Below are 23141 nucleotides of genomic sequence, written 5' to 3' on the forward strand. Positions count from 1 at the left end.
GTGGAATAAGCTCATGGAAGGAAATGCATATAAAGAGATTATTTAAAGTCTCAGCAAACCAACACTGAATCAGAGAATATGCAGCACTCATAGTTGCTGTAACTGAATTCTTATAATAGGTGAAATATACTGCATTATTGGCGAACATAAAACATTATACAGCTCTTTGGAAGACTTAACAATATGCTTCTCAGTTTCTTCAGGAGCCAAGGGAAAGCAGCCGTTAAATTCCAATATCCCCATATCCTTGTGCTTGCACAATATGTGAAAATCATTATACCCCAGTGAGCACATCTGTGCAGTCATTCTATAACCAATCTTCTCCTTCATCACTTATCCCCTAATCTTTATCTCCTTGTGGTGTGTGCATAATGGATCACCCCCACTCCTTGTTTGCTCACAGCATTCAGAGCATTTTCACCTTCTTAATGGATTGTTGTGCATCCAAAATCACATAAAACTTCCCCCATTGACCTTAGTAACTTTTCCTATGTAAGTCTGTATCTACCAACACACACACAGAATGAGAAAGAGAGCTGAAAAGATGGTTCTGTTTTAGAAATAATACTCTGCTGCAATCCTATACTCACATACCCAGGCCAGGAGTAAGTCCCAATGTAGTCAATGGGGATTACTTCTGAGTAGGCAGGTATAGAATCGCATTGTTAAACGGTTTTAGAGATTTTTCAGCAAATCCTCTTGGTTAGATCAATTATTTCTGTCCAGACAGTGGCGTGTTTGCGTCGTATTATGCTAGCGGTAAATACATGACTAGATGAGCAAAGTGGCTGATTTATTTTGGAAAGCGTATATAAGAAATGGCTCATTTCTGTTTCACAGGAATCTAGACACTTAAAAATATAGAAAGATATAGAAAAATGAGAAGAATGTTCAGTTTCAGGAAAGGGATTGATTGTGTTTTAAAAACTAGACAAAAGGAAACAATATATTTTTAATATATCCTGTGGGCATTCTGGATACTTCTTGAACTGCAGTAGTATGGAATGATTGCTCATAGTTGCGAGGGCTCTGGGACATACTGGGCTTTATCCAACTTTGTGAACTATGTGCAAAGAGGACAATCCAACTAAGGTTACGTTTGCACAAGTGTGAATGCATAATCCATTGCACAAGTGGTTGTCCATTACACTTGCACAACCCGTTGCACAATCCGTTGCACATGTTTCTGCAACCCATTTGGCAACCAGTTATCTATTACACTTGTGCAATCACTTGCACAATGAGTTACACAATCGTAATGTGCAAACACTTGTGCAACTGAAAGATGTGGCAGAGCTCCGCTAGCATTATTTGAGTTTGTGGAATGACACCACTGTATACTGCCCTCAGCTACAAACTCTCTCCTTCCAGATATATGAATATATGAAATTGCTTTATATTGAGTCAAACTATGGTCCTATCTAGCTCAGTGCTGACTACTCTGGCTAACAGCAATTCTCTAAAGTAGGCTTGCCCAACCTGGTGCCCTCCAGTGTTTTGGATGTGGTGTTTTGGCCATCAACTTCCATCAGTCTCTGCTAGCATGGCCAATGATTAGGAGTGCTGGGAGTTGTAGTCCAAAACATCTGGAGGGCATCAGGTTGGGGAAGGCTGTGTGAATGCTTCAGGCAGAGGTCCTTTGCTACACTTCTGCCTGAGATCCTTTTTAACTGGAAATGTGACTGATTAAGAATGTAATCCTATGCATGTTTAGACAGAAAAAAATCCTACAACTCTCAGCATTCCCCAGCCAGCCATGCATGTCCAAACATGCATAGGATTGTGCCTTTAATTAGGCAAGTTGTAGGTGTTTTAAAAGTTTTAAAGGGTTTAAAATCAGTATTTCAAGTGACAAGACCTAATGGAAGACAAAGACTAGTGAATATGGCCTGGAATTTGATCTCTTTCCCCTCCTTTTTTCCTCTTAGTTTTGTAGATGCTGTTAAGACTAAACATGGTGAGAAATTCATTAGGTTACTCCTGGTCAGCTGCAATAGACTGATGAGCTGCAAATCCCACAAGGCCAATTAACATTTTTGTTTTGTTCTATCAATTAATAACTGAAATATTTTCACACTTGAGTCTGGGTCAGCAGCCCAGTCAAGTGAACTAATAGCATTTGTCAAGGTTTTGTTGTTGAGAGGTGCATTTAGAGAACCCCCTTCTTTTTCCTTATCGTATTAGTAATGGGTAACTTGACAAGCAAAATTTTTAAAAAGATTACATTTCTCATCTCAAGCATGAGAAGAAATGATACAGAAAGCTTCATTTTTTGATGGTGCTGGTTTAAGTCGAGTATTTTAAGTAACGTGAAGAATTATTTGCTTCATCAGTTCATTGTTCATCAGCTGTTCCTTATGCTATATTCCTTCTTACATAAGCTGACAATTTTTCTCTTTGCTTTGCAACACCAGAAAGGATAGCGTAAGACTGCAATACTAGAAGTAAGCCCTACTGAATGCAATGGGACTTATTTCTTAGAAAATTTGTATAGGATAACACTGAAAGCAAATCATGTGTTTATTTCTTGGCAGCTTTGCTGAAAATCTAGAATCAGTTTGATTTTATGTTGTTCGACAAGATTCATAGAATTATGGCTCAAAGGGGCTGAGAGGCTTTCTAATCCAGCTCCTAGTCAATGCATGTTTGCCCCATACATTTAACTCCCCTGTACATTGCAGCACAGCAAATTAGCATTGCTAGTCTATTTCAGAAGCAAAGTAAGGAGCAGACATGTGATACCGTAAAGAGTAACTTATTTTGGCACTAGACAGCTTGTTCAGATGCATGGAGTAAACACAGTGAGCGATACAGCAGGTAGAAAGACACTTTTACAAGGTGATAACAAGAGATACATCACATGATTCCATCAACTTAAGTCAGAGAGTATACTAAACTGTTAAGGGTGCAATCCTATGGCCACCAGACAGTGTCTAGACAGCCGTAGGATTTTTTGGTTTCTGGGAACCGAGCTCGGAGCCAGCACCCCAAGTTCAGTTCCCAGAAATATGACTCCCTGCCCCCTGCCCCCGCCACCTCGTAGAAGGCATGGTTCATCTCCAGCTCCGCACTCGGAAGATGCAAATGCAGGGCAGCCAGAGCACAGAGGAGAAGATCTCCACGCTCTGCCTGCCCTGCATTGGATAGTCGGCCACCTCTGAGTTTGGAGGCGGCTGACTGTCCCCATAGGATTGCGCCCTAAGGACAGTTGATATCAGTGAGAACCACTGTGCAGTTGTAATAACTTCTACCTGAATCTGTATCAGCCTGATTCTATTCCAGCGGGGTAACCATGTTAGTGTGTTCCAGCAAATACAAAACAGAGGCTTCAATCCAGAGAAATCAAGCATAAGTCAGACCCCTTGAAATCAAAAGGATAATTTAGTCATGACTAACTTTTCAATGGGACTTAAGCATGACTTTATCTCTGGATCAGGGCCATTGTGTTGTGGCATATTAATGATTAACAGATCTGTTCTAGCATAATCTTTCACAGACTAGAATTCACTTCATCAGAGCTTATGCTACAATAAACCCATAAATTTTTAAGGTGCCATAGGACTTGTGTGTGTATCCAGATTCAGTCAATCAATCAGCCAGTGTATTTTTCAAAAGCTTGTCCAGGCCAGAACAAAATAACATCCACATTACATAAGTAGAACAGAAATTAACAGGGCAATTTTTCATAAACCAACACTAAACAAAATGGTATTGGATGTTTTATTGACTTTAAAGGCTCCACTCTGGAATAGAGCATCCCAAATTCTCCAGGCAATTACCATAAAATTTGCAACTCTCAGAGTAACAGGTTTAGATTTATTTCCCAATTGATAACTCATGATCTGCTTAACAGGGTATCCTGGGACCTTATCCAGGAAAGGCTGTAAGAAGGAATTCCAAGGAGCAATATACCCAGGGAGGGGGACAGTAAAGAAAATGAAGAACGTCCCCTATAATTCCTGACACACGTAAACACAGCTGTTTCTTGCAGGTAGTCCTGTTATACTACCTTCAACAGTCTCCAGTGAAAGAGTTTGAAGTCTAGCAGCTGTAAAAAGCTATCCCGTAGAATGGTTTTAAAAATCAGAAGAAGAACCTGAAGCCAAGCCCAGGAGAGCATACCAAGGAGAGATCCTGCTACTCTCAGCACTAGCCCAGCTTTCCTGGAGGCCTATGTCTTGGATCCTTCATTTGAAAGCAGAGTTAGCCTGCAAAAGCCCGAGTATCAAGCAAATTGATTTCTGGAAAGCCACACTGATTAATGGTTTCCTGCATCCTTTGTAACCAGCGGTTTGAATTCCGAGCATCTTTCTAAAACATCTCCTGCAAACAATTTCAGGAGCCTTTGATGTTCTAATAATTGCAATTTGAGCCGATAACTCACAATAAGATTATTTAGTCTTATTAGGGAGCAATCCTATGCACATTTAGACAGAAGTCCTACAACACCCAGCATGGCTGGCTGACGAATGCTAGGACGTGTAGGACTTTTTTCTGTCTAAACATGCATAAGATTGTGCCCTTAGATATTGTTCTCATATTAGTCTCTAGGCTCACCCAGGTCAATGGAGGGACAGCTAAAAGAGAGCACAGAGATTGATTTTGTACTGTCTCCTAAACCTGAGGTTAGTGTGGACCCCAGACATCTGCCCCATAAGCCAATTGGGGAAAAAGCATTTCCAGAGCATGGGCTGCCAGCTTTACACCTCATGTCCTAAAAAAAAGAAATTGATATCCTCCTTGAGGTATTCTCTGCTTTGCTTTTGATGCAGTCAATGTGGCTTTTTTGAGATTCAGTTTGTGAGAAAAGAGCTCCAGGATATTTACAGCTGGGTATTTCAACCAAAGGCTGGTTGTCCAATTGCCATTGGTGAACTCACAATCTATTACTAAAAAGTACTACCTGCAAGTTAACATAATTAATTAATAGCTTCTCTTGCTTGGCGTAACGGTCAAATATTTTCAATAGACATCTAAAACCGACCAGGGCCTGCAATTAAAAAACAGCCTCATCCACATAAAAGGGAACTGAGAGGAAAAAACTTGTCTCCCATAATGGCTGATATCATGTTTTTCATGTACAAATAAAAAAGCAAGGGAGCCAATAGGCAACCTTATGTGATCTCTGTGGTAGCCTCATTAGGGTCACTAAGTTGCCCTTCCATTCCTGTCAAGACCTGAACTTTGGTATGGCTATACAACAGCCTTCCTCTTCCTAGTGTCATCCAGATATTTTGGACTTCAACTCCCATCAGCCCCAGCCAGCATGGCCAGTGGTCAGGTATGCTGTCATCCAAAATATCTGGAGGACATCAGGTTGGGGAAGGTGCTATACAAGGTCATAACGAAATGCAGAAGACATTGATCAGTGGTTAGTCAGTGTCTTCCAAGTTTGGCCCCTTCCTCCATCAATGTGGTCAAATGCAGAGGGCAAGTCCGTAAAACCCACATAAAGATAACATTCTTTGCCCATTGCATATTAGTGAATAAAAAAGAAAGAGTGAAACAGTGATCTGTGGTGGCACGCTCCACCCTAAAACCTGTCTGCTCGTCCGCTATGATGTTATTCAAATAGACCCAGGTTTCCAGTTTCTGTAATAGCAATCGCAACCAGATTCTAGTGTGCTACAAACAGAAGTGTGCAAATTGGCAGGAAGCAGTACATCATGTAAGGCATTGAATACAAAAAGTTCTAGCAATCCAGCCAAAATACTCACTACAGGAATACTTTATTTTTCTTTGAAATATATTTAGAACTTTCTAGTGCAGCTGGGCAGTAATATATGTTTGCAACTTGTAAAGACCCAGGAACCCTCACTCCATAGAGCAACCCCATAGAAGTAGGCATTTCTGGTAAATTGCCTGGTGAGTGCAACTTCCGTGCAGAGTTTTGAGAACATTGGCTGGCGTGCGTGCGTGTGTGTGTGTGTGTGTAAAATAACAATATGCATAATTTGGACAAGACAGTCTTCTATTTTTCTATTTTAAGGATGCTTTTCCTTTCCACTCATAACAATTATATATATTTTGCTACAACTATTGTACTCGGTGACTATGGCTTGATGTGTAATTATAATGTAAAACTTGAATTGCACAATTAGTGCCATATTTGTATCTAAGACTGTGTGTATTTTCCCCATTACCTGTTTCCAAAATTCTTATATCGGTTTGTATTCTCACATCATTTGTACTAAATCAGTACCGAATAAGCCCATATTTCCAGTACCTGGAAATAGGCGCTTTCCATTTTACCTAACTTGTTAAGTGTCAAATAAGCACGGGGAGGGCAACTGCTGCCCCTTCCATGCTCTCCTTTCCACTGAAGCTCTTTGCATCCTCTGAAGAGCTGCTCCCAAAGCTGCTTCCAAGCAGGATTCGATGCAAGACAAAGGGCTGCAGTCAGAAAGCAAAGTTGGCACACTCAAAACAACCCAAAAAACCTACATGGGCAAAAACGTTTTTCACACTGTTTGTGTCCCAGCCCTTTTCTGCTGGATTAAATGTAAACTAATGCTGCAATGCTGTGCCCACTTGCCTGGGAATAAGTCCCACCAAACTCAGTGGGATTTATCTCTAAATAGATAGCAGGGGTGGATGGAAGGTAGATCAGGATCTAGTGGTAGATCTCTGGATGAGCTGCAGTAGATTGGAAAGGGTTTCTGACCCCCGAGTTTTTTTAACAAGAGTAACAGCAAAATGACTTTTCCCACCTAAATTAGGCTGCTCAAAGGAAAAAAATCGTGAGGTAACCAGGAGTAGACTTTTGTGTGAAAGCAGTTCAGTTCTGATACTGAAAGAAAATTCTTTGGTTCAGAATGTGCTCAGAGGTTCCCTGTTTTTTTTAATTCTGAGTATAGGCCTTTTGCACCTGGCTCTGGTTGGTGGATCTTCAGGTCATAGTAAAAAATAAAAAAAAAAGTAGATCCAATGGCCTGACATCTGCCCACCCTGGGTGTATAGGAGTGCACTGCACATAGTCAAAAGTGATTCATGCCACTCCTGATCTGAAACATCAGTCTGCAAATCTTGTTCATAGTTTTGTTTTGATTAAAGATGCTTAAACCCCAGTAAAACGGTTCTATCCTTAACCACTCACAAACAACAAAACAAAATAGGTTTAAGGTGGATTTGCAACACTGATTTCCAGATCAAAAAGGTTGTACAAATATACAATGCCTCTGTCCCAAACACATTTTGACCAAACTGGTCCTCATCACTGGAAAAAATATAAACAGTAATTACAGCCCCTGTTAAAAACAACCTTTTCATGACGTTAAACTTTTTACATAGATCCTGTAAAGCAAAGTACACAGATTTAGAGATACCTGGGATAATATTCCTTACTCAAATAATCAGATAAATGCAAACTAATAAAAAATCAGTTTACCAGTAAATATTATCTATGCAAACTCTGCAGTCCTCATTATGTGGTTGTTGCAAATATGTACTTATACTGTTGGGCTGCTAATCTTTTGTTTTAAACTTTGTGTGAACTATTAGTTTTTGTATTAAATTTTTGCGATATATATTTTTATACACATAATTTTCCCTAAACCCATTTTGTTTTGCTGATTAAGGATGGTTCCATTATATCATTTGATGTGCCCTCCACAAGAGGAAGGGCTCCATCTGCAGAAGGTCCCTCTGCCCAATTTTGGGGGATCCCCTCGCTCGCATGCACACCTGACTTTCTGTGTAGCACTTTCACAGGGCTGTAGGGGCTGCTGTGGGAAGGAGGGAGTGGAGAAGGCCACTTCCATCAGCACAGGTGATCCAGCATAAATCTGGATCCAGACCCATATTTCTACATAGATTTGTACAGAAATAAGCAGTTGCACAGCACTATTCCAAGAACCTGACTTCCTTGTTTTGTGTCTGCTATTCTAGCGGCGACCGAGCAGGTGGCCTGCCATGAAATTTCGGAGAGGATCTGGACACCCTGCGTATGCTGAAGTGGAACCTGTTGGCGAGAAAGAAGGCTTCATTGTATCAGAGCAGTGCTAGGATTTTTTAAGGCAGATCACCAGTACTGGCCTACAGGTGTAAGACATTTACTCTGCCTCTCATTAAAGAACAGGAAACCTAACCTGCTGTGACCCGAGAGAGACAAAACGGAATCCTGGATAAATGTTTCCAAGGAAGAAAGAAGTATATATGATAACCATTTACCCTTCTCAGAGGGATTTTTTTCCCCAAGGCAAATTGGCATACAATATTTCAGCCACCTCCTTCAGTCACCTCCAAAACACCTACAGCATGAGAATGATGGACACAATTGCCACGTTCTTGGTTTAGGTAAAGGAGATGTAGAGCAATCCAGGAAATGTATACAAAGCTTTAGTCCAGAACAGTGCTTCCCTGTTTGATCCAGCACAGTGGTGTTTTGTTGTTTTTTAACTGTTACCAATGGGTGCCCTTTAATGCCCAGAGGTAACGCTCATCATTGACAAGGCTGCTAGTGAGATCAAACTGATGCAGATAACATAGTTTAGCAAATTTCTTTACTTCCACAAGTAATACAGTTTTTTATTTTTACATCCCATGGACATGATATATATCTGGAAATAGCAGAGTGTTTCTTGTATTCTGTAGGCTTATATCCCTTGAACTGTGATTTCTTTAATTATTATTATCACAACTATAGTTCTATAGTTGACAACACACTAGAGAGTTTTGTGTTTGTAGAAAAGAAAAGCAGCAAGGTTTTTCACTATGGTGAAATTGGGCTGTCCAACTGGAGTATATGGTGAAATTGGACTAATATTAAGTTTCAATGTTCACAAAAGTGACACTGAGGCTGCTGTGCACCACTCACTTGGGAGTAAGACCCTTGGAACTCAATGGGGCTTATTTCTGAGGGACTGTGCATAGGATTTTATTGTTAGTTTCAGGAATATGGCTTACGTCCCTGAAGGATGGACTGAAACAGAAGTGGTGGATGTGTCCGGTTGATGCTGGAAAAAAACAGCCATGGAACTCAGGCAACAGGATGGGGAAATGTTACCATTTTTAACTCTTGCCATTCTGTCACAGGGCTCTTCAGAACAGCATCGTTCATTGGTTCCAATGCACCCCTTGCCTAAATAAACATTGAATGTGTTGCAATCCCTGCAGATTCATTTACAAATATTGTTTAATGCACATAGTAGCTGCGTAAATATATATATATAAATATATATATATATAAAATATATTTTTTTTATAGCTAACACAAGGCAGGCTCTTGTGACTGTTAAAAGTGCATTTTTTTGCCATCCAGACGATGGAAATAGATTGCATTGCTGCATATTTCCACTGAGTTGTAAAATAATCCTTAATATTAAAATAAATTTTTATGTTGTATCGGGAAAGTGGTCCATTTAACTGCAGTGCCATAACTTTGCCTGCCTCTTGGAGCCACGGTTTCTTTAACAACAAAACCCTTTCCTTCCCTGACTAGGGAAAGATAATATTTTTTAGAAACTCCCAGTGACATATTCTTTTGGATGGAAAGGGGAAAATATACATTGAGCTACTAAACCTTCTATTCAGATTTTGTACAAACATTGCATTGTGGACTTACCCATTCACATTTTTCATGTACCATGTGAGCAGAGGCAATTGAATCGTAGTAAGGTACAATCTGCAGTTTCTGGTTTCAAGTTGTTCAGATACCTTTTCAGGTACCAGCTTTATAACATAGTTCTCTACATTTTCATGTCAATACTTGTATGGTTCTGTTTTTTAAAAGCAACAACACCATGATTTTTACTTGTTATTTCCTTCAGTAAATAATACAATACCGTTTTTTCTGTATTCATTAGTCTGTTTAATCCATTTTGCTGTTTGTTCACAAGTCATTAAGAACGCATTCTTGAGATCAGTGGTATTACTCTGAAAGTCCAGTCATTATCCTTTCCACTATAGGTGGGTTTTACCATTTCCAGATAACAAACTAGAACAGAAGTGTGTATGGGGGGTTCCCATTCCCTTCTGTGAGAGAGAAAAACTGTGCGGGCAGCTGCATTGCATTGTGTGATAAAGTATTTCCCTCTCCTAGAAAAGAATCAGAAGCTTCTTCATTATTTATTATTATTTATTAAATTTATTAATCGTCCATCTGGCTGGTCACCCAGCCACTCTGGGCGATGTACAACATATAATAAAACAGTTTAAAACAATAAAATTCTACAATAAAAAGATTTTCTAAAATACCCTAACCCACCCCAAATGCCTGCCTGAACAACCACATTTTTAATGCACAGCGGAAGCTCATTAAAGAGGGAGCATGATGGAGTTCCCTAGGGAGGGAGTTCCACAGAGTGGGGGCCACCACAGAAAAGGCCCTCTCCCTCGTCCTCACTAGTCTAGCTATCCTGGCTGATGGACAGAGAGAAGGCCATCCGAGGCTGATCTTGTTAAGCGGCCTGTCTGGTGTTGCTGGAGGCGCTCCTTAAGATAGGCTGGGCTGGAACCATATAGGGTTTTAAAGGTCAAAACCAACACCTTGAATTTGGCCCGAAAAACAACTGGTAACCAGTGCAACTCCTTCAGCACTGGAGTGATGTGATCTTGCCGGTGGCTGCCTTTAATCAGGTGAGCTGCTGCGTTCTGTACCAGCTGCAGCTTCCGAACCATCTTTAAGCGTAACCCCACATAGAGCACATTACAGTAGTCTAAACGAGAGGAGACCAGGGCATGTACTACCGATGGGAGCAGATGGTTGGGGACGAAGGGGCGCAGCCGCCGTATCAGATGGAGTTGATACAGCGCGGTCCAGCTCACAGCTGACACCTGAGCCTCCATGGACAGCTGGAAGTCCAAAATGACCCCCCAGGCTGCGGACCTGGTCTTTCAAGGGTAGCCGTACCCCATTCAACACCAGGTCAACATCCCCCAGCCTCCTCTTGTCTCCCACCAAAAGTACCTTGTTAAAGAAGCTTCTTCATGCTTAGGAACCAGTAGGTCAGCTTTCCTGGTGCCCTCCAGATGCTTCAGGCTACAATTCCCATCATCCCTGACAATTATCCATGCTAGCTGGGGCTGATGGAAGTTCTAGTCCGAAACACATAAAGGGTTGAGGAAAGCTCTAGTAAATCATAGCCCTTGACCTTCACAGGAAAGTGAGTAGAAAATGGCTTGGATCCAGACTTAGTCATCCTCAGAAGAGACCCATCACTAACTAAAGTCCCACTGATTTCAATGGGTCTATTCTAAGAATGACTAAGTCTGGATCCAACCCAGTAAAAGCAAGTCCATCTGAGTGGAGATGTGCTACTTGAAGTTGCTTTCAGTTGTCATATCTACCTCATACTTAAGTAGTGGTACGTCACCTGGTGGTATTCTAGCATCATGACTGATGGATTCACAATACTTCTCAAGATCATTTTCTAATTCACTGCTGTGGTGAAGAGTCCCTCTCCCACTCCACACGTGAAAGACTATGTGTGTTTTGACACCTAGTTCAGTTTCTCCATGAATGTTTGTAGGACTAACATGAAAGGTATGTCTAAAGGTGTGCAAGAATTTGTAAGAAGTGTGCCTTCATACGTTTCTTTGTATAAAAGTAACACAGCGAGTAGCTGTTAATATTTATGGACAGGGACAACTAGCCTCAGGATAGGAAGTTGGGGTATTCATTCATTTAAAAAACAAATGAAAAACAAATGAGCCCTATTCGTTTCATTCATTTGAATAAGGAAAACAAATGGAAAAAACAAAAATGAATGGAAAAACCAAATGAAATCCCATTTGTTTCATTTTCCATTTGTTTTCATTCATTTTCAATTGCTTTGCATTGGAGGTGCAATTTTGCTTTGGATGCCAGGTCTGGAACACAGTGTTCAGTTCACAGGTTGTGGGGGGAGAGAGAGAGAGAACACGCGCTCGCACAAGCAGCAAAATCAACAGGCTGGACTATCACTGTAGCTTCCTGACCAGTAATGTACCTGCATATCCACCACCTCCCTCAAGCCATTTAGTTTAGTAGCTTTGTTATGGGGCAAGAGCTAAGTCCCAAACTTTAGTGAGAGGATGTGTGTAACTGAATTAGACCCACTGTGGTGACAAAACAGTACGAGTATGGCAGGTGTTCAGTTTAGATTGCAGTTAGACTGTGTCTGTGTGGGGCTGGATGCAAACTCCCTGTACCATAGCACCAAGACTGCCTGTACCATAGCACCAAGACCAAGAAGCCTAGACATCTAAAACTTGGCCTGCATACTAAGGGGACCCTAGTGTGCACATCAGGGTTATTTGGTTTTTTTAAATGAATTAATTAATTTTAACTCATTTAAATGTGTCTGTGTTTGACGCCTGCAGTACCAACATCAGTTACTAGGTGGTAGATGTCCCTAACCAGCACATAGCTTGCAGTTGATATACAGTTTGAAGCCAGGGGCAAGTAATCCAAAGGGCAGAGCTATACAGCTGCCCCCTCCCCTTGATGTGGGACAGCCCACCTTTGGGGAAATTGAGTGGACAGACCCCTCCCCCAAGGGGCTAAAGTGATGTGCCGTGCTTAGGGGTGTCAGTTGCCGTGGCTTCACTCAGGTGGGCTAGGCGCAACATCTCCAACTCTTGACACCTGTGTAACTTTGCTTGAAGGCTTTACTGTATCAAACTAAGGGCTATTCCAATCCGTGCAAAGCTGGGTCAGTTTGCTAGTTCTGTAAGGAAGAAAGACCAAGGGAAATAAGTGGAGAGGCATCACGTCTTCTGCGCAAGAATCCACAGCAGCCTCATTATGACACCAGAAACTCAGCAAAACTCCTGAACTGTGTACTGTAAGGTAAAGTAGTAGCAAATGACACCAACCTTGTGCAGCCACCATATTCACTGTCTGGGGCATGCCAACAACATAGGGTCAAAGTTGCGGGTGAAGGTATTCTGGTTTTGCTTCTGAAAACCTTTTCTTACCAAAGGCTGTTAATTCAGATGGTAGCAAACACATGTATAAACCTGGAAAATGCTCTCCTTAGCAATCACTGATAGAAAGGAAAAATTGGTCTCATAGAACAATTGCAGAATATTCACTTGCCATTATTTTGAACCAGGAATGAATACACATCACTGGTTCCAGGCATGATATTTCTACCACTTAAAATTCATGTCACTCCAGATACTCATTTGGGTCAACACAGAGCAGTTATAATGTATCATCTTTCCCAACTGATACTTTCCATAGTATTGATGTTAATTTATCTGATTTAAGGGTCTTTAGCAGTAAAAAGCAGTCACATGAGAGCAGATTGAGCATTTTGAACGGAAGCCACTGTGAGGTTCTCTTACCATGCCTTTGAGTTGTTGTTGTTGTTCAGTCGTGTCCGACTCTTCATGACCCCATGGACCATAGCACGCTAGGCTTTCCTGTCCTGCGTTCTCTCCTGGAGTGTGCTCAAGTTCATATTCATTGCATCGGTGATACTATCTAGCCATCTCATCCTCTGCCGTCCCCTTCTCCTTTTGCCTTCAGTCTTTCCCAGCATCAGGGTCTTTTCCAGGGAGTTTTCTCTTCGCATTAGGTGGCCAAAATATTGGAGCTTCAGCTTCAGGATCTGTCCTTCCAATGAGCACTCAGGGTTGATTTCCTTTAGGATGGACTGATTTGACCTCCTTGCAGTCCAGGGGACTCATAAGAGTCTGCTCCAGCACCACAGTTCGAACGCATCAATTCTTCAGCGCTCAGCCTTCCATATAGTCCAGCTCTCACAGCCATACATTACTACTGGGAAAACCATAGTTTTGATTAGACGGACCTTTGTCGGCAAGGTGATGTCCCTGCTTCTTACTTTGCTGTCTAGGTTTGCCATAGCTTTCCTCCCAAGGAGCAAGTGTCTTTTAATTTCATGGCTACAGTCACCATCTGCGGTGATCTTGGAGCCCAAGAAAGTAAAATCTGTCACTGCTTCCATTTCTTCCCCTTCTATATGCCAGGAAGTGATGGGGCCAGATGCCATGATCTTCGTTTTTTTAATGTTGAGTTTCAAACCAGCTTTTGCACTCTCCTCTTTCACCCTCAACAAGAGGCTCTTTAGATCCTCTTCGCTTTCTGCCATTAGGGTGGTATCGTCTGCATATCGGAGGTTGTAGATAATTCTCCTAGCAATCTTAATTCCGACCTGTGATTCATCCAACCCGGCGTTTCTCATGATGTACTCTGCATATAAGTTAAATAAGCAGGGTGACAATATGCAGCCTTGTCATACGCCTTTCCCAATTTTGAACCACTCGGTTGTTCCATGTCTGGTTCTTACTGTTGCTTCTTGACCCTTGTACAGGTTTCTCAGGAGACAGGTAAGGTGGTCTGGTACTCCCATCACTTTCAGAATTTGCCACAGTTTGTTGTGATCCACACAATCAAAGGGTTTAGCGTAGTCAATGAAGCAGAAATAGACGTTTTTTCTGGAATTCTCTTGCTTTCTCCATGATCCAGCGAAAGTTGGCAATTTGATCTCTAGTTCCTCTGCCTCTTCGAAACCCAGCTTGTACTTCCGGTAGTTCTCGGTTCGCATACTGCTGAAGCCTAGCTTGTAGGATTTGGAGCATCACCTTGCTGGCATGTGAAATGAGCGCAATTGTATGGTAGTTTGAACACTCTTTGGCGTTGCCCTTCTTTGGAATTGGAATGTAAACTGACCTTTTCCAGTCTTGCGGCCATTGTTGAGTGTTCCAAATTTGTTGGCATATTGAATGCAGCACTTTAACAGCATCATCTTTTAGGATTTTAAATAGCTCAGCTGGAATACTGTCATCTCTGCTAGCTTTGTTGTTACTAATGCTTCCTAAGGCCCACTTGACTTCACTCTCGAGGATTTCCGGCTCAAGTTCAGTGACCGCACTATCATGGCTATCAGGGACATGAAGATCTTTCCTATATAGTTCTTCTGTGTATTCTTTCCACCTCTTCTTAATCTCATCTGCTTCTTTGTCCTTTATCATGCCCGTCTTTGCACAAAATGTTCCCTTGAGATCTCCGATTTTCATGAAGAGATCTCTAGTCTTTCCCATTCTGTTGTTTTCCTCGATTTCTTTGCATTGTTCATTTAAGAAGGCCTTCTTGTCTCTCCTTGCTATTCTCTGGAACTCTGCATTCAGTTGGTTATATCTTCCCCTTTCTCCTTTGCTTTTCACTTCCCTTCTTTCATCAGCTACTTGTAAAGCCTCATCAGATAGCCACTTGGCTTTCTTGCATTTCTTTTTCTTTGGGATGGATTGAGTTCCTCAGGCACTCTGTCTATCAGGTCTAATCCCTGAAATCTATTCCTCACCTCCACTGTGTATTCATAAGGGATATGATTTAGGTCATACCTGAATGGTTTAGTGGTTTTCCCTACATTCTTCAATTTAAGCCGAAATTTTGCAACAAGAAGCTCATGATCTGAGCCACAGTCAGCTCCAGGTCTTGTTTTTACTGACTGTATAGAGCTTCTCCATCTTTGGCTGCAAAGGACATAATCAATCTGATTTTGATATTGACCATCTGGTGATGTCCATGTGTAGAGTCATCTCTTGTGCTGTTGGAAAAGCGTGTTTGCTATGATCAGCATGTTCTCTTGGCAAAACTCTATTAGCTTTTGTCCTGCTTCATTTTGTACACCAAGGCCATGCCTGCCTGTTATCCCGGTGATTTCTTGACTTCCTACTTTAGCATTCCAATCCCCTATGATGAAGAGGACATCTTTGTTTGGTGTTAGTTCTAAAAGGTGTTGTAGGTCTTTATAGAACCGATCAACCTCAGCTTCTTCGGCATCAGTGGTTGGGGCATAGACTTGAATTACTGTGATGTTGAATGGTTTGCCCTGGATTCGTACTGAGATCATTCTATCGTTTTTAAGATTGTACCCCAGTACTGCTTTTCCCACCCTTTTGTTGACTATGAGTGCTACTCCATTTCTTCTAAGGGATTCTTGCCCACAGTAGTAGATATGATGGTCACCTGAATTAAATTCGCCCATGCCTGTCCATTTTAGTTCACTGATTCCCAAGATGTTGATGTTCAATCTTGCCATCTCATGTTTGACCACCTGCAGCTTACCTTGATTCATTGATCTGACATTCCAGGTTCCTAAACAATATTGTTATTTACAGCATCGGATTTTCTTTTCACCTCCAAACACATCCACAGCTGAGTGTCCTTTCGGCTTTGGCCCAGCCGCCTCACTCTTTCTGGTGCTACTTGGAAATATCCTCTGCTCTTCCCCAGTAGTATATTGGACACCTTCCGACCTGAGGGGCTCATCTTCTGGCATCATATCTTTTAGCCTTGTGATATGTTCCATGGGGTTTTCTCGGCAAGAATACTGGAGTGGGTTGCATTTCCTTCTCCAGTGGACCACATTTTGTCAGAACTCTCTGCCATGACCTGTCCGTCTTGGGTGGCCCTGCACGGCATAGCTTATGGCTTCACTGAGTTACGCAAGCCCCTTCGCCACAACAAGGCAGTGATCCATGAAGGGGTGCCTTTGAGTAGCTTGTATTTATTTCTACAGGGTATGCATAGGAGAATCTCCCACTAAATTTTGCCTTTGGGATATAGCTTAACAGAGCAATCCTATATATGTCTACTCAGAAATAAGTCCCATTGAGTTCAATGGTGCTTATTTTCACGTAAGGAGATACAGGACTGCAGTCTGAGAAACCAAATCTAGGTCAGTTTATACTGGTATATGCCACTATCATGAATTGCAAACTCATTTGGGGCAGAAAATTGCAAGGTTGGTTAGGTACACAATTACTTTTTTCCAAAATCAAGGTCTTTCAAAATTTGTATATTGATTTATACAGAAATTTAACAAATCAGATTAAAGCACATCAGATTACTATTATTTAAAACTTTGCCTAGCTCCAGAAAGTTGTTGGTAGGCTTTAGTGAACAGCTGGCATGTGAGAACAGGGCTAATGCATTAATCCCATTGTATTATAGAGAATACACTAAGTTGGATACAGGATCTGCCTTCTGTGGATGGAAGGCTCCGGCCACAGAAGGTGCCTCTGCCCAATTTTTAGGTTCTCCTCCACACCACGTCTCACCTCATTCAGAAGAGTTCCTCTGTAATATTTTTTGTTTAATCTGAATAGATATGCATCAGCAAGCTGCTTGACCTAACCCCCAGGTGGGTCAAGCCTTCTCAAATCTGGGGTCGAATGGTCATCTGGCAGAATCAAATAACAAAACAGAAAAAGAAGGGAGAGAAGGTTCTGTCCTTTTTTTCATTAGCTCCTTTTTATTATTTAAAACAAACACCTGTGATAAAACAAACAAGATATTAAACTATTAAACATTTTAAAAATCTATTTAAATGAATAACACAATAAAAAATGTCCAACACTCTCTTGAAAAGTCTCATTGTCCTTATGGTTTAAGGCCTAGAAACCCATGAGGGCAAAACCCCTGCCAAAGTGACACCCTTGATTCTATTCCAAAGGCTTTCTCACCTTCCTTCTAGTCCCCTTTTCAAGGTCATTATGCTCCTGGATTCTCATACCAACAAATGCTATCTCCGTATTCTGAAAAGAGTTGAATTATTATGACTTCGTTGTTTATGATAGCTTTCTGCTAGGCAACATGATGTTTTCTTCTTAGATGCCAATTAAAAATGTGGCCTTGGCTCTACAAGCAGGCAACCAGAAGAGAGCCAAGGATTCAATTAATAGCTTATCATGGCATCACATAGGCCAACCTCTATTGGTATGACGCTGGTAGCAATTATATTAATTCATCAGGTGAGATGTGACACCCCCTGGCCCTCTGTGTAGCATTTTCAGGGCCTGGAGGAGTAGCTGCAGGGAAGAGTGGACATGGAGGTTTGCGTCCACAAGCCCAGTTACACCTAAAACTGGATCCAACCCACTGAGATCAGTTTCTGGATTCATTCTAGATGGGCATATTCCTGTGACTGTGGAATAATGATACCTATAGGGAACTATATTTCTTGAAGATTGTTCTAGAATATCATCCTTATCTGCTTTAATATACTGTGTGGTAAATTCTGCCTCTCCTGTGAAGCAAGAATGTAATGAAGTTATCTGTGACAGCCTTGCGACTCCATGTAGTTTTCTATATTTTTAAACTGGATTAAATGAAATGAACACAAATGACTGAATTAAACTGGGTGGATTAAAAATGATACAAATATGATATTTTACTCCAAAGACTGGTCAAACATGGACATTGGCAAAGACTCCTATTATCATTTTCAACACAAATTTTGACTGAAAGGCCATCCAAGGCAAAAAAAATCCAGACTGATTTCTTCATGTGTATGGCTTTTAATGGTGATTGTTTTGATCCAGCAATCAATTAGGAACCTCATGGCTCAGCTGTTCTCTTCATATATACCACTACTTTTCAGTGTATATGTGATTCACACAGGTGTTGTAAAAATGAGGTTTCACATCACAAGATACCAGTGTGTTGCTTCTTTTAAGTATGTTTGCGTGTGTTGCTACTTTTTAGTATATATATGATTCACACAGGTGTTTGTGAACATAGGCTTCATGTCATAAGACAGCCATTTCTAACAGCTGCTACAGCCACATCAGAAAGTCCTGTCCCAGCTATTTCTCAGTACATACATCACATGATTTACACACATAATGTACACACATACACATAATGTATATTTACACATACTTTAGGAGCCTCATGGCTCACCTGTTCCATTCATATATATACTCGTGATTCACACAGGAGTTTGTAAAAATACAGCTTCATGTTGTAAGAAAGAAGTTTTCAACAGCTGCTACAGCCACCTACAGAAAGCCCCTCCCACTATTTCTCAGCACTGCTGTCACCTTGTTCCTTACCCTCCATATAGCAATATCCAGCTTTTCTTAGACTTGGAAGAGCTGTGGAGAAAAAAGGAGCATGAACAGGCTGCCAGATGCTGGGGACCAACATCAGAGGCTTGCTGTCCTCATCATTCCTTCCTTATGATCTGGACTCATCTGGCTGTTAGAGGCAGAATGCTGAACTGGATGGACCTTCTATCTGATCCAACAAGTTCCCAATGTTCAGATTCACTTTTTTAAAAGCAGAAACCAGGGCAGAATGGAAGATCTGTTATCAAATCCAGCATGTGGCCAAAGTTCCTCCTGATCCTCAGTGTGTTCACACTCAAAAGTAGCAACAGAAATTAAAGTAGCCTATGTGCTAAAAACATAGGAAGAGCCTTGCTGAATCAGACCAAAGGCCTTTTAGTCTACTGTCCTGTTTATTATGGTGGCCAACCAGATGGTTCTGGGATGCCTACAAGCAGAGTATAATGGCAATAGTCCTCTCTGGCTGTTACTCCCCAGCAACTGGCCCTCAGAGGCATACTGCCTATGAACCCAGAGGTTGTCTATAGCCAGCCTTATCCCCCATAAATTTGTCTGACCCCCATTAAAAGCATTTAAGCTAGCATCCATCACCACCTATTGACTTGTACAGAGAATTCCATAAGTTATCTATGCACTGGGTGAAAAAGTACTTCCTTTTGTTACTCCCAAATCTCCAGCTAATCAGCTTCATTGGATGAGCCCTGGTTCTAGTGTTCAGAGAGAGGGAGAATAAGTTCTCTGGGCAGTATCCAATGATGTCATTCCACGAATGCAAAGGATGTTGCGCTAGCATAAGGGACTTCTAGCACTGCACCAATATTATTAGCTTGTGCGACAGGATTCCCCATAAAACCTGTCATGCAAGCGAATGCTATTGGTGTTGCCCTACAGGTCCCTTACAGAAGCACAACATTATTTGTGTTAGCAGAACGACATCATTGGATCCTGCCCTCTCCATTTTCTCCATGCCATGCCTATTTTTATAAACCTTGATTTCCCTCGCCCTGTCTTATGTATCTTTGTTTTTCTAAACTAAAAATTTACTGAGGGAGTGTTGCTCATTGCAATAACAGAAGGAGATGCTCAAGGTCAAAGCATATGAACAGATCAGGGCTCTGACGATGCCTGCACTGCTGATGTATCATGACTTGCTCAAAGCACAAGGAGAGAATGTATTAAGACACTACTGCAAAATGTGCAGAGACACTATTTCTGCTTGCACCAACATGACACCAGTCTGCCTTGCAGAAAAAGAGCATTCCATTCCTTTGGCAATGGCTGAAGGACCAGCTGTTCTTCAGTGAAAGGTTTATACAAAAAGATTAATTTCTGTCAGAATGTTTTTTGGGGACACCCAATTTTAGATGCTTAGCAAACTGGTGCTTTTAGGATGATGGGTGTAGTGTTTTCAGGCATTAGCCAAGTGGTCCTTAAAAGGCACAGCAGATTTGAGGGGAGCAAAAAGGCACATTAGAGTCCAGATGAAACAAAAGCACCAACAAATCTGCAGATAATATGTGAGGGCAGTTTTGACAGTGGCACAGCTGCAACTCCAGTATATAATGAGATGATGACTTGCCATTTTTCCATGGGATATTTGTGTGTGTGACATAAAAACGTGGCTAGGGCAAAAGTCCCAACATAATGACTTATGCAATGCTGTTCAAGTCCTTACATGCACGCTGGTGAATTCCTAGTTTATAATACAGCATGGCCCCCATGCTATTAGTAAACTAAATTCTAAATGTGTGGATACATTTAATTAATATATGTGAACGAGGAATTGGGATGTTTTAACTCTAGAAGAGGAAGTATCGGTCCTGAAGGGCAGGACTGTCGGCACAGAGGCAGTTGACTGGCAATGCTACCCTACTTCTTGGTTCTTCAGGGACAGCCTTAAGCTGGCCTAGGGCATTTTGATGATGATGATGATGATGATGATGATGAACTTGCAGTAGCAAATGGAGAGTGACATTTACATTTGAGTAGCTCTATGGTGAGTAGACCCTAGTTTATCATTTTCATTTCAAACAGCAAGCTGGAGTGACAACCCATGGCTGCATCTAGTTGAAGATAAGCTCTCCAGCCTGCCATTAATAAGACACTGAGTTTCCCAGAACACAACCCTGAAGAGGAGTGATTAATCAGATGAGGTGGAGATGGCAGCAACTGATCCCAGGATACATACTGGAAAACAGCAGCTGGTATGGACATGCATATCAGTCATGCTCATTAATAACTCAGAATGACCCATGCTATCTCAGGGCATTCTTTTTCATCACTCCCTGTAACAGGAAACTCAGGTGCTGAGTGCCAACAGGACTGGAGCCAAAATGAGGCCAGTAAGAAACAAGACAGAGGTATCAGCATGCTTGGGGGAACCACAAAGTTTGTAGAAGTTGAATTAGAAAACTAGAAAACCCAGGGAGTGGGGGGCTGGTATCCTGGAACAGGAGCACTCTGAAACAATGGGGCTGTTCACCCAACATGCTAACCCACACTCAGTGGTTGAGTGTGGGTTGTTTTGAACCATGGATTGTTTTGTTGAACCGTGGGTTAGCGTGTTGTTTGAACACAGTCAAGGTTCCATGCACCCTAGTTAACCATGCACCCTGGCTTATTTTCTCAAACACGCCATCTTGAAAACCCATGGTTTATTGTTGGGTTGTTCAGGGTAGTGAGCAAGCCACATTGCATGATTAACAAGCTGCCCTGGCTGCATTCAGACAACACAATAGCCCATCCTACAGAAAATGTGCTGCATTCAGATAACATGCTAACTCCTGGTTCAACAAACAGCCAAAGGTACAAAACAACACACACTCAACAACTGAGTGTCAGTTGGAGTGGTGTGCGAACAGCCCCATTGAAACATGTTGCAGGTCTAGCTTGTATCTGATCAACCAAAGACTGACAGACCTATGTGAACCCAATAGCCGAGGAGAGCTTTGGTTATTGGGCAGTATAGAAATGTAATAAATAAGCAAGCAAGCTAGTAAACATGCTGACACCCTGGTTGCCTAACTTTGGCAGAAGATAATCGGACTGTGATTCTCTATTATCATTCATGATTTTTGCTGTCATTTATTTCAAACAAATGAGAGAACTCTTAAATAGTTGTCAGTGAAAATACTGCATCAAAATGATTGGGATGACTATTTAATTACTGGCGGGGAACTGCAAAGACAACTCCAAATCATCATTGGGGGAGTAAAAATCTCAGGAAACACGGTTGACGTGATGGCTTTAAACTGTGTTTGTGTTTGTAACAAGGGGTGTCAGTTCCATTTGTGTTAGCAGAACTGGTAGACAGATGAGTCATCAGCGGCACTGATTTTTGACAGACCATCCCAAATGGACAGAGAAAAGTAACTACACTGGCAGTCAGAGCTCATTATTGAGACAGATAGTGAAAAAGACGCGTTGTCTAAAACTAAATTCAAATAGAAAACTAGGGCTTCCCGAACATCCTCTCTAGAGAGCCCAAAGTGTAAGTGGGGAAAAAAGAATTCATTTAATCGCTTTCAATGTGTCAGTGGCTTGTGCACCTTTTCTTTCTGGTGTGAACACAAGAGCCGTTTATTTCAATCAGTAAAGGCAGCATTTGCACAGAGAGGCTCAGGTTTATTGGGGAGTTTGTAGTTTTACCGCACCATCCCAGGGAAGCAGTTGAATAACCACCAAAATAGCATTGTGGGTAGGCTAGCATAGTTGGTGGGTTTCCTAAAGTGTATGTAAGATAAAAGAACTGGAATGGTAGCAGCTGCTCCATTTGATAAATTACAAGCAAAGTTCATGCTGCCCATTTATTTGTATGGGAGAAAGAAAGAGGCTACAATCAGACACCCAGTTTAAGTGGAGGCCCAAACCTGCCTACCCATCCCAGATACCTGTGACACTAGTGGAGTAAAGAAAAGTGTGGTGTGGCCACTGCCACCAAGGCTAGGTGTTCCTAATTGCTTAACAAGAATTGTTCAGATTCTCTGGATTTTAACAAACTGGTCTCTGATAAAAGCTGTTCACGTTGTCTAGATGTTATAAGAAACAAAATAGGAATGCTGGGATCTAATTCCAGTAAAGGCCTAATTCCAAATTATTTCAGATGTTCCCTGTAATATGCATTTGTTTCATAATGAATGAAAAATGGAAACAAATGGGGTTCATTCATCACTCATCCCATTGGCAAGGGGAAGGACTTGTGGAAGTCCATAAACGGAGGAGACCAATACTTTTAAAATAATTACATATGTGAGTTCTTTCTCCTTGGAGAGTGAGCTTTGTGGGCTCCTCTGCTGATCTGTATTTGATTGGCCTGTTTTGTGGGAAAACATATCCCATCA

At 41.5% G+C, this 23141-nt stretch overlaps 1 protein-coding gene across 1 annotated transcript in view; it reads left to right on the forward strand.

Moving 5' to 3' along the window:
• Positions 1–9111, forward strand: part of PLXDC2 (plexin domain containing 2) — a 344440-nt gene extending 335329 nt beyond the window's left edge. Inside the window, exon 14 of the mRNA XM_084859023.1 lies at positions 7888–9111. Coding sequence (XP_084715149.1) covers positions 7888–8004 — 117 coding nt within the window. The 3' untranslated portion in view covers positions 8005–9111. The remainder of the gene's footprint in view (positions 1–7887) is intronic.
• The last annotated feature ends 14030 nt before the right edge of the window (positions 9112–23141 follow it).

The sequence above is a fragment of the Heloderma suspectum genome, chromosome 5, assembly GCF_057233095.1.
Source record: "Heloderma suspectum isolate Gila_16-S chromosome 5, 16-S_ref, whole genome shotgun sequence".
NCBI lineage: Eukaryota > Metazoa > Chordata > Lepidosauria > Squamata > Helodermatidae > Heloderma > Heloderma suspectum.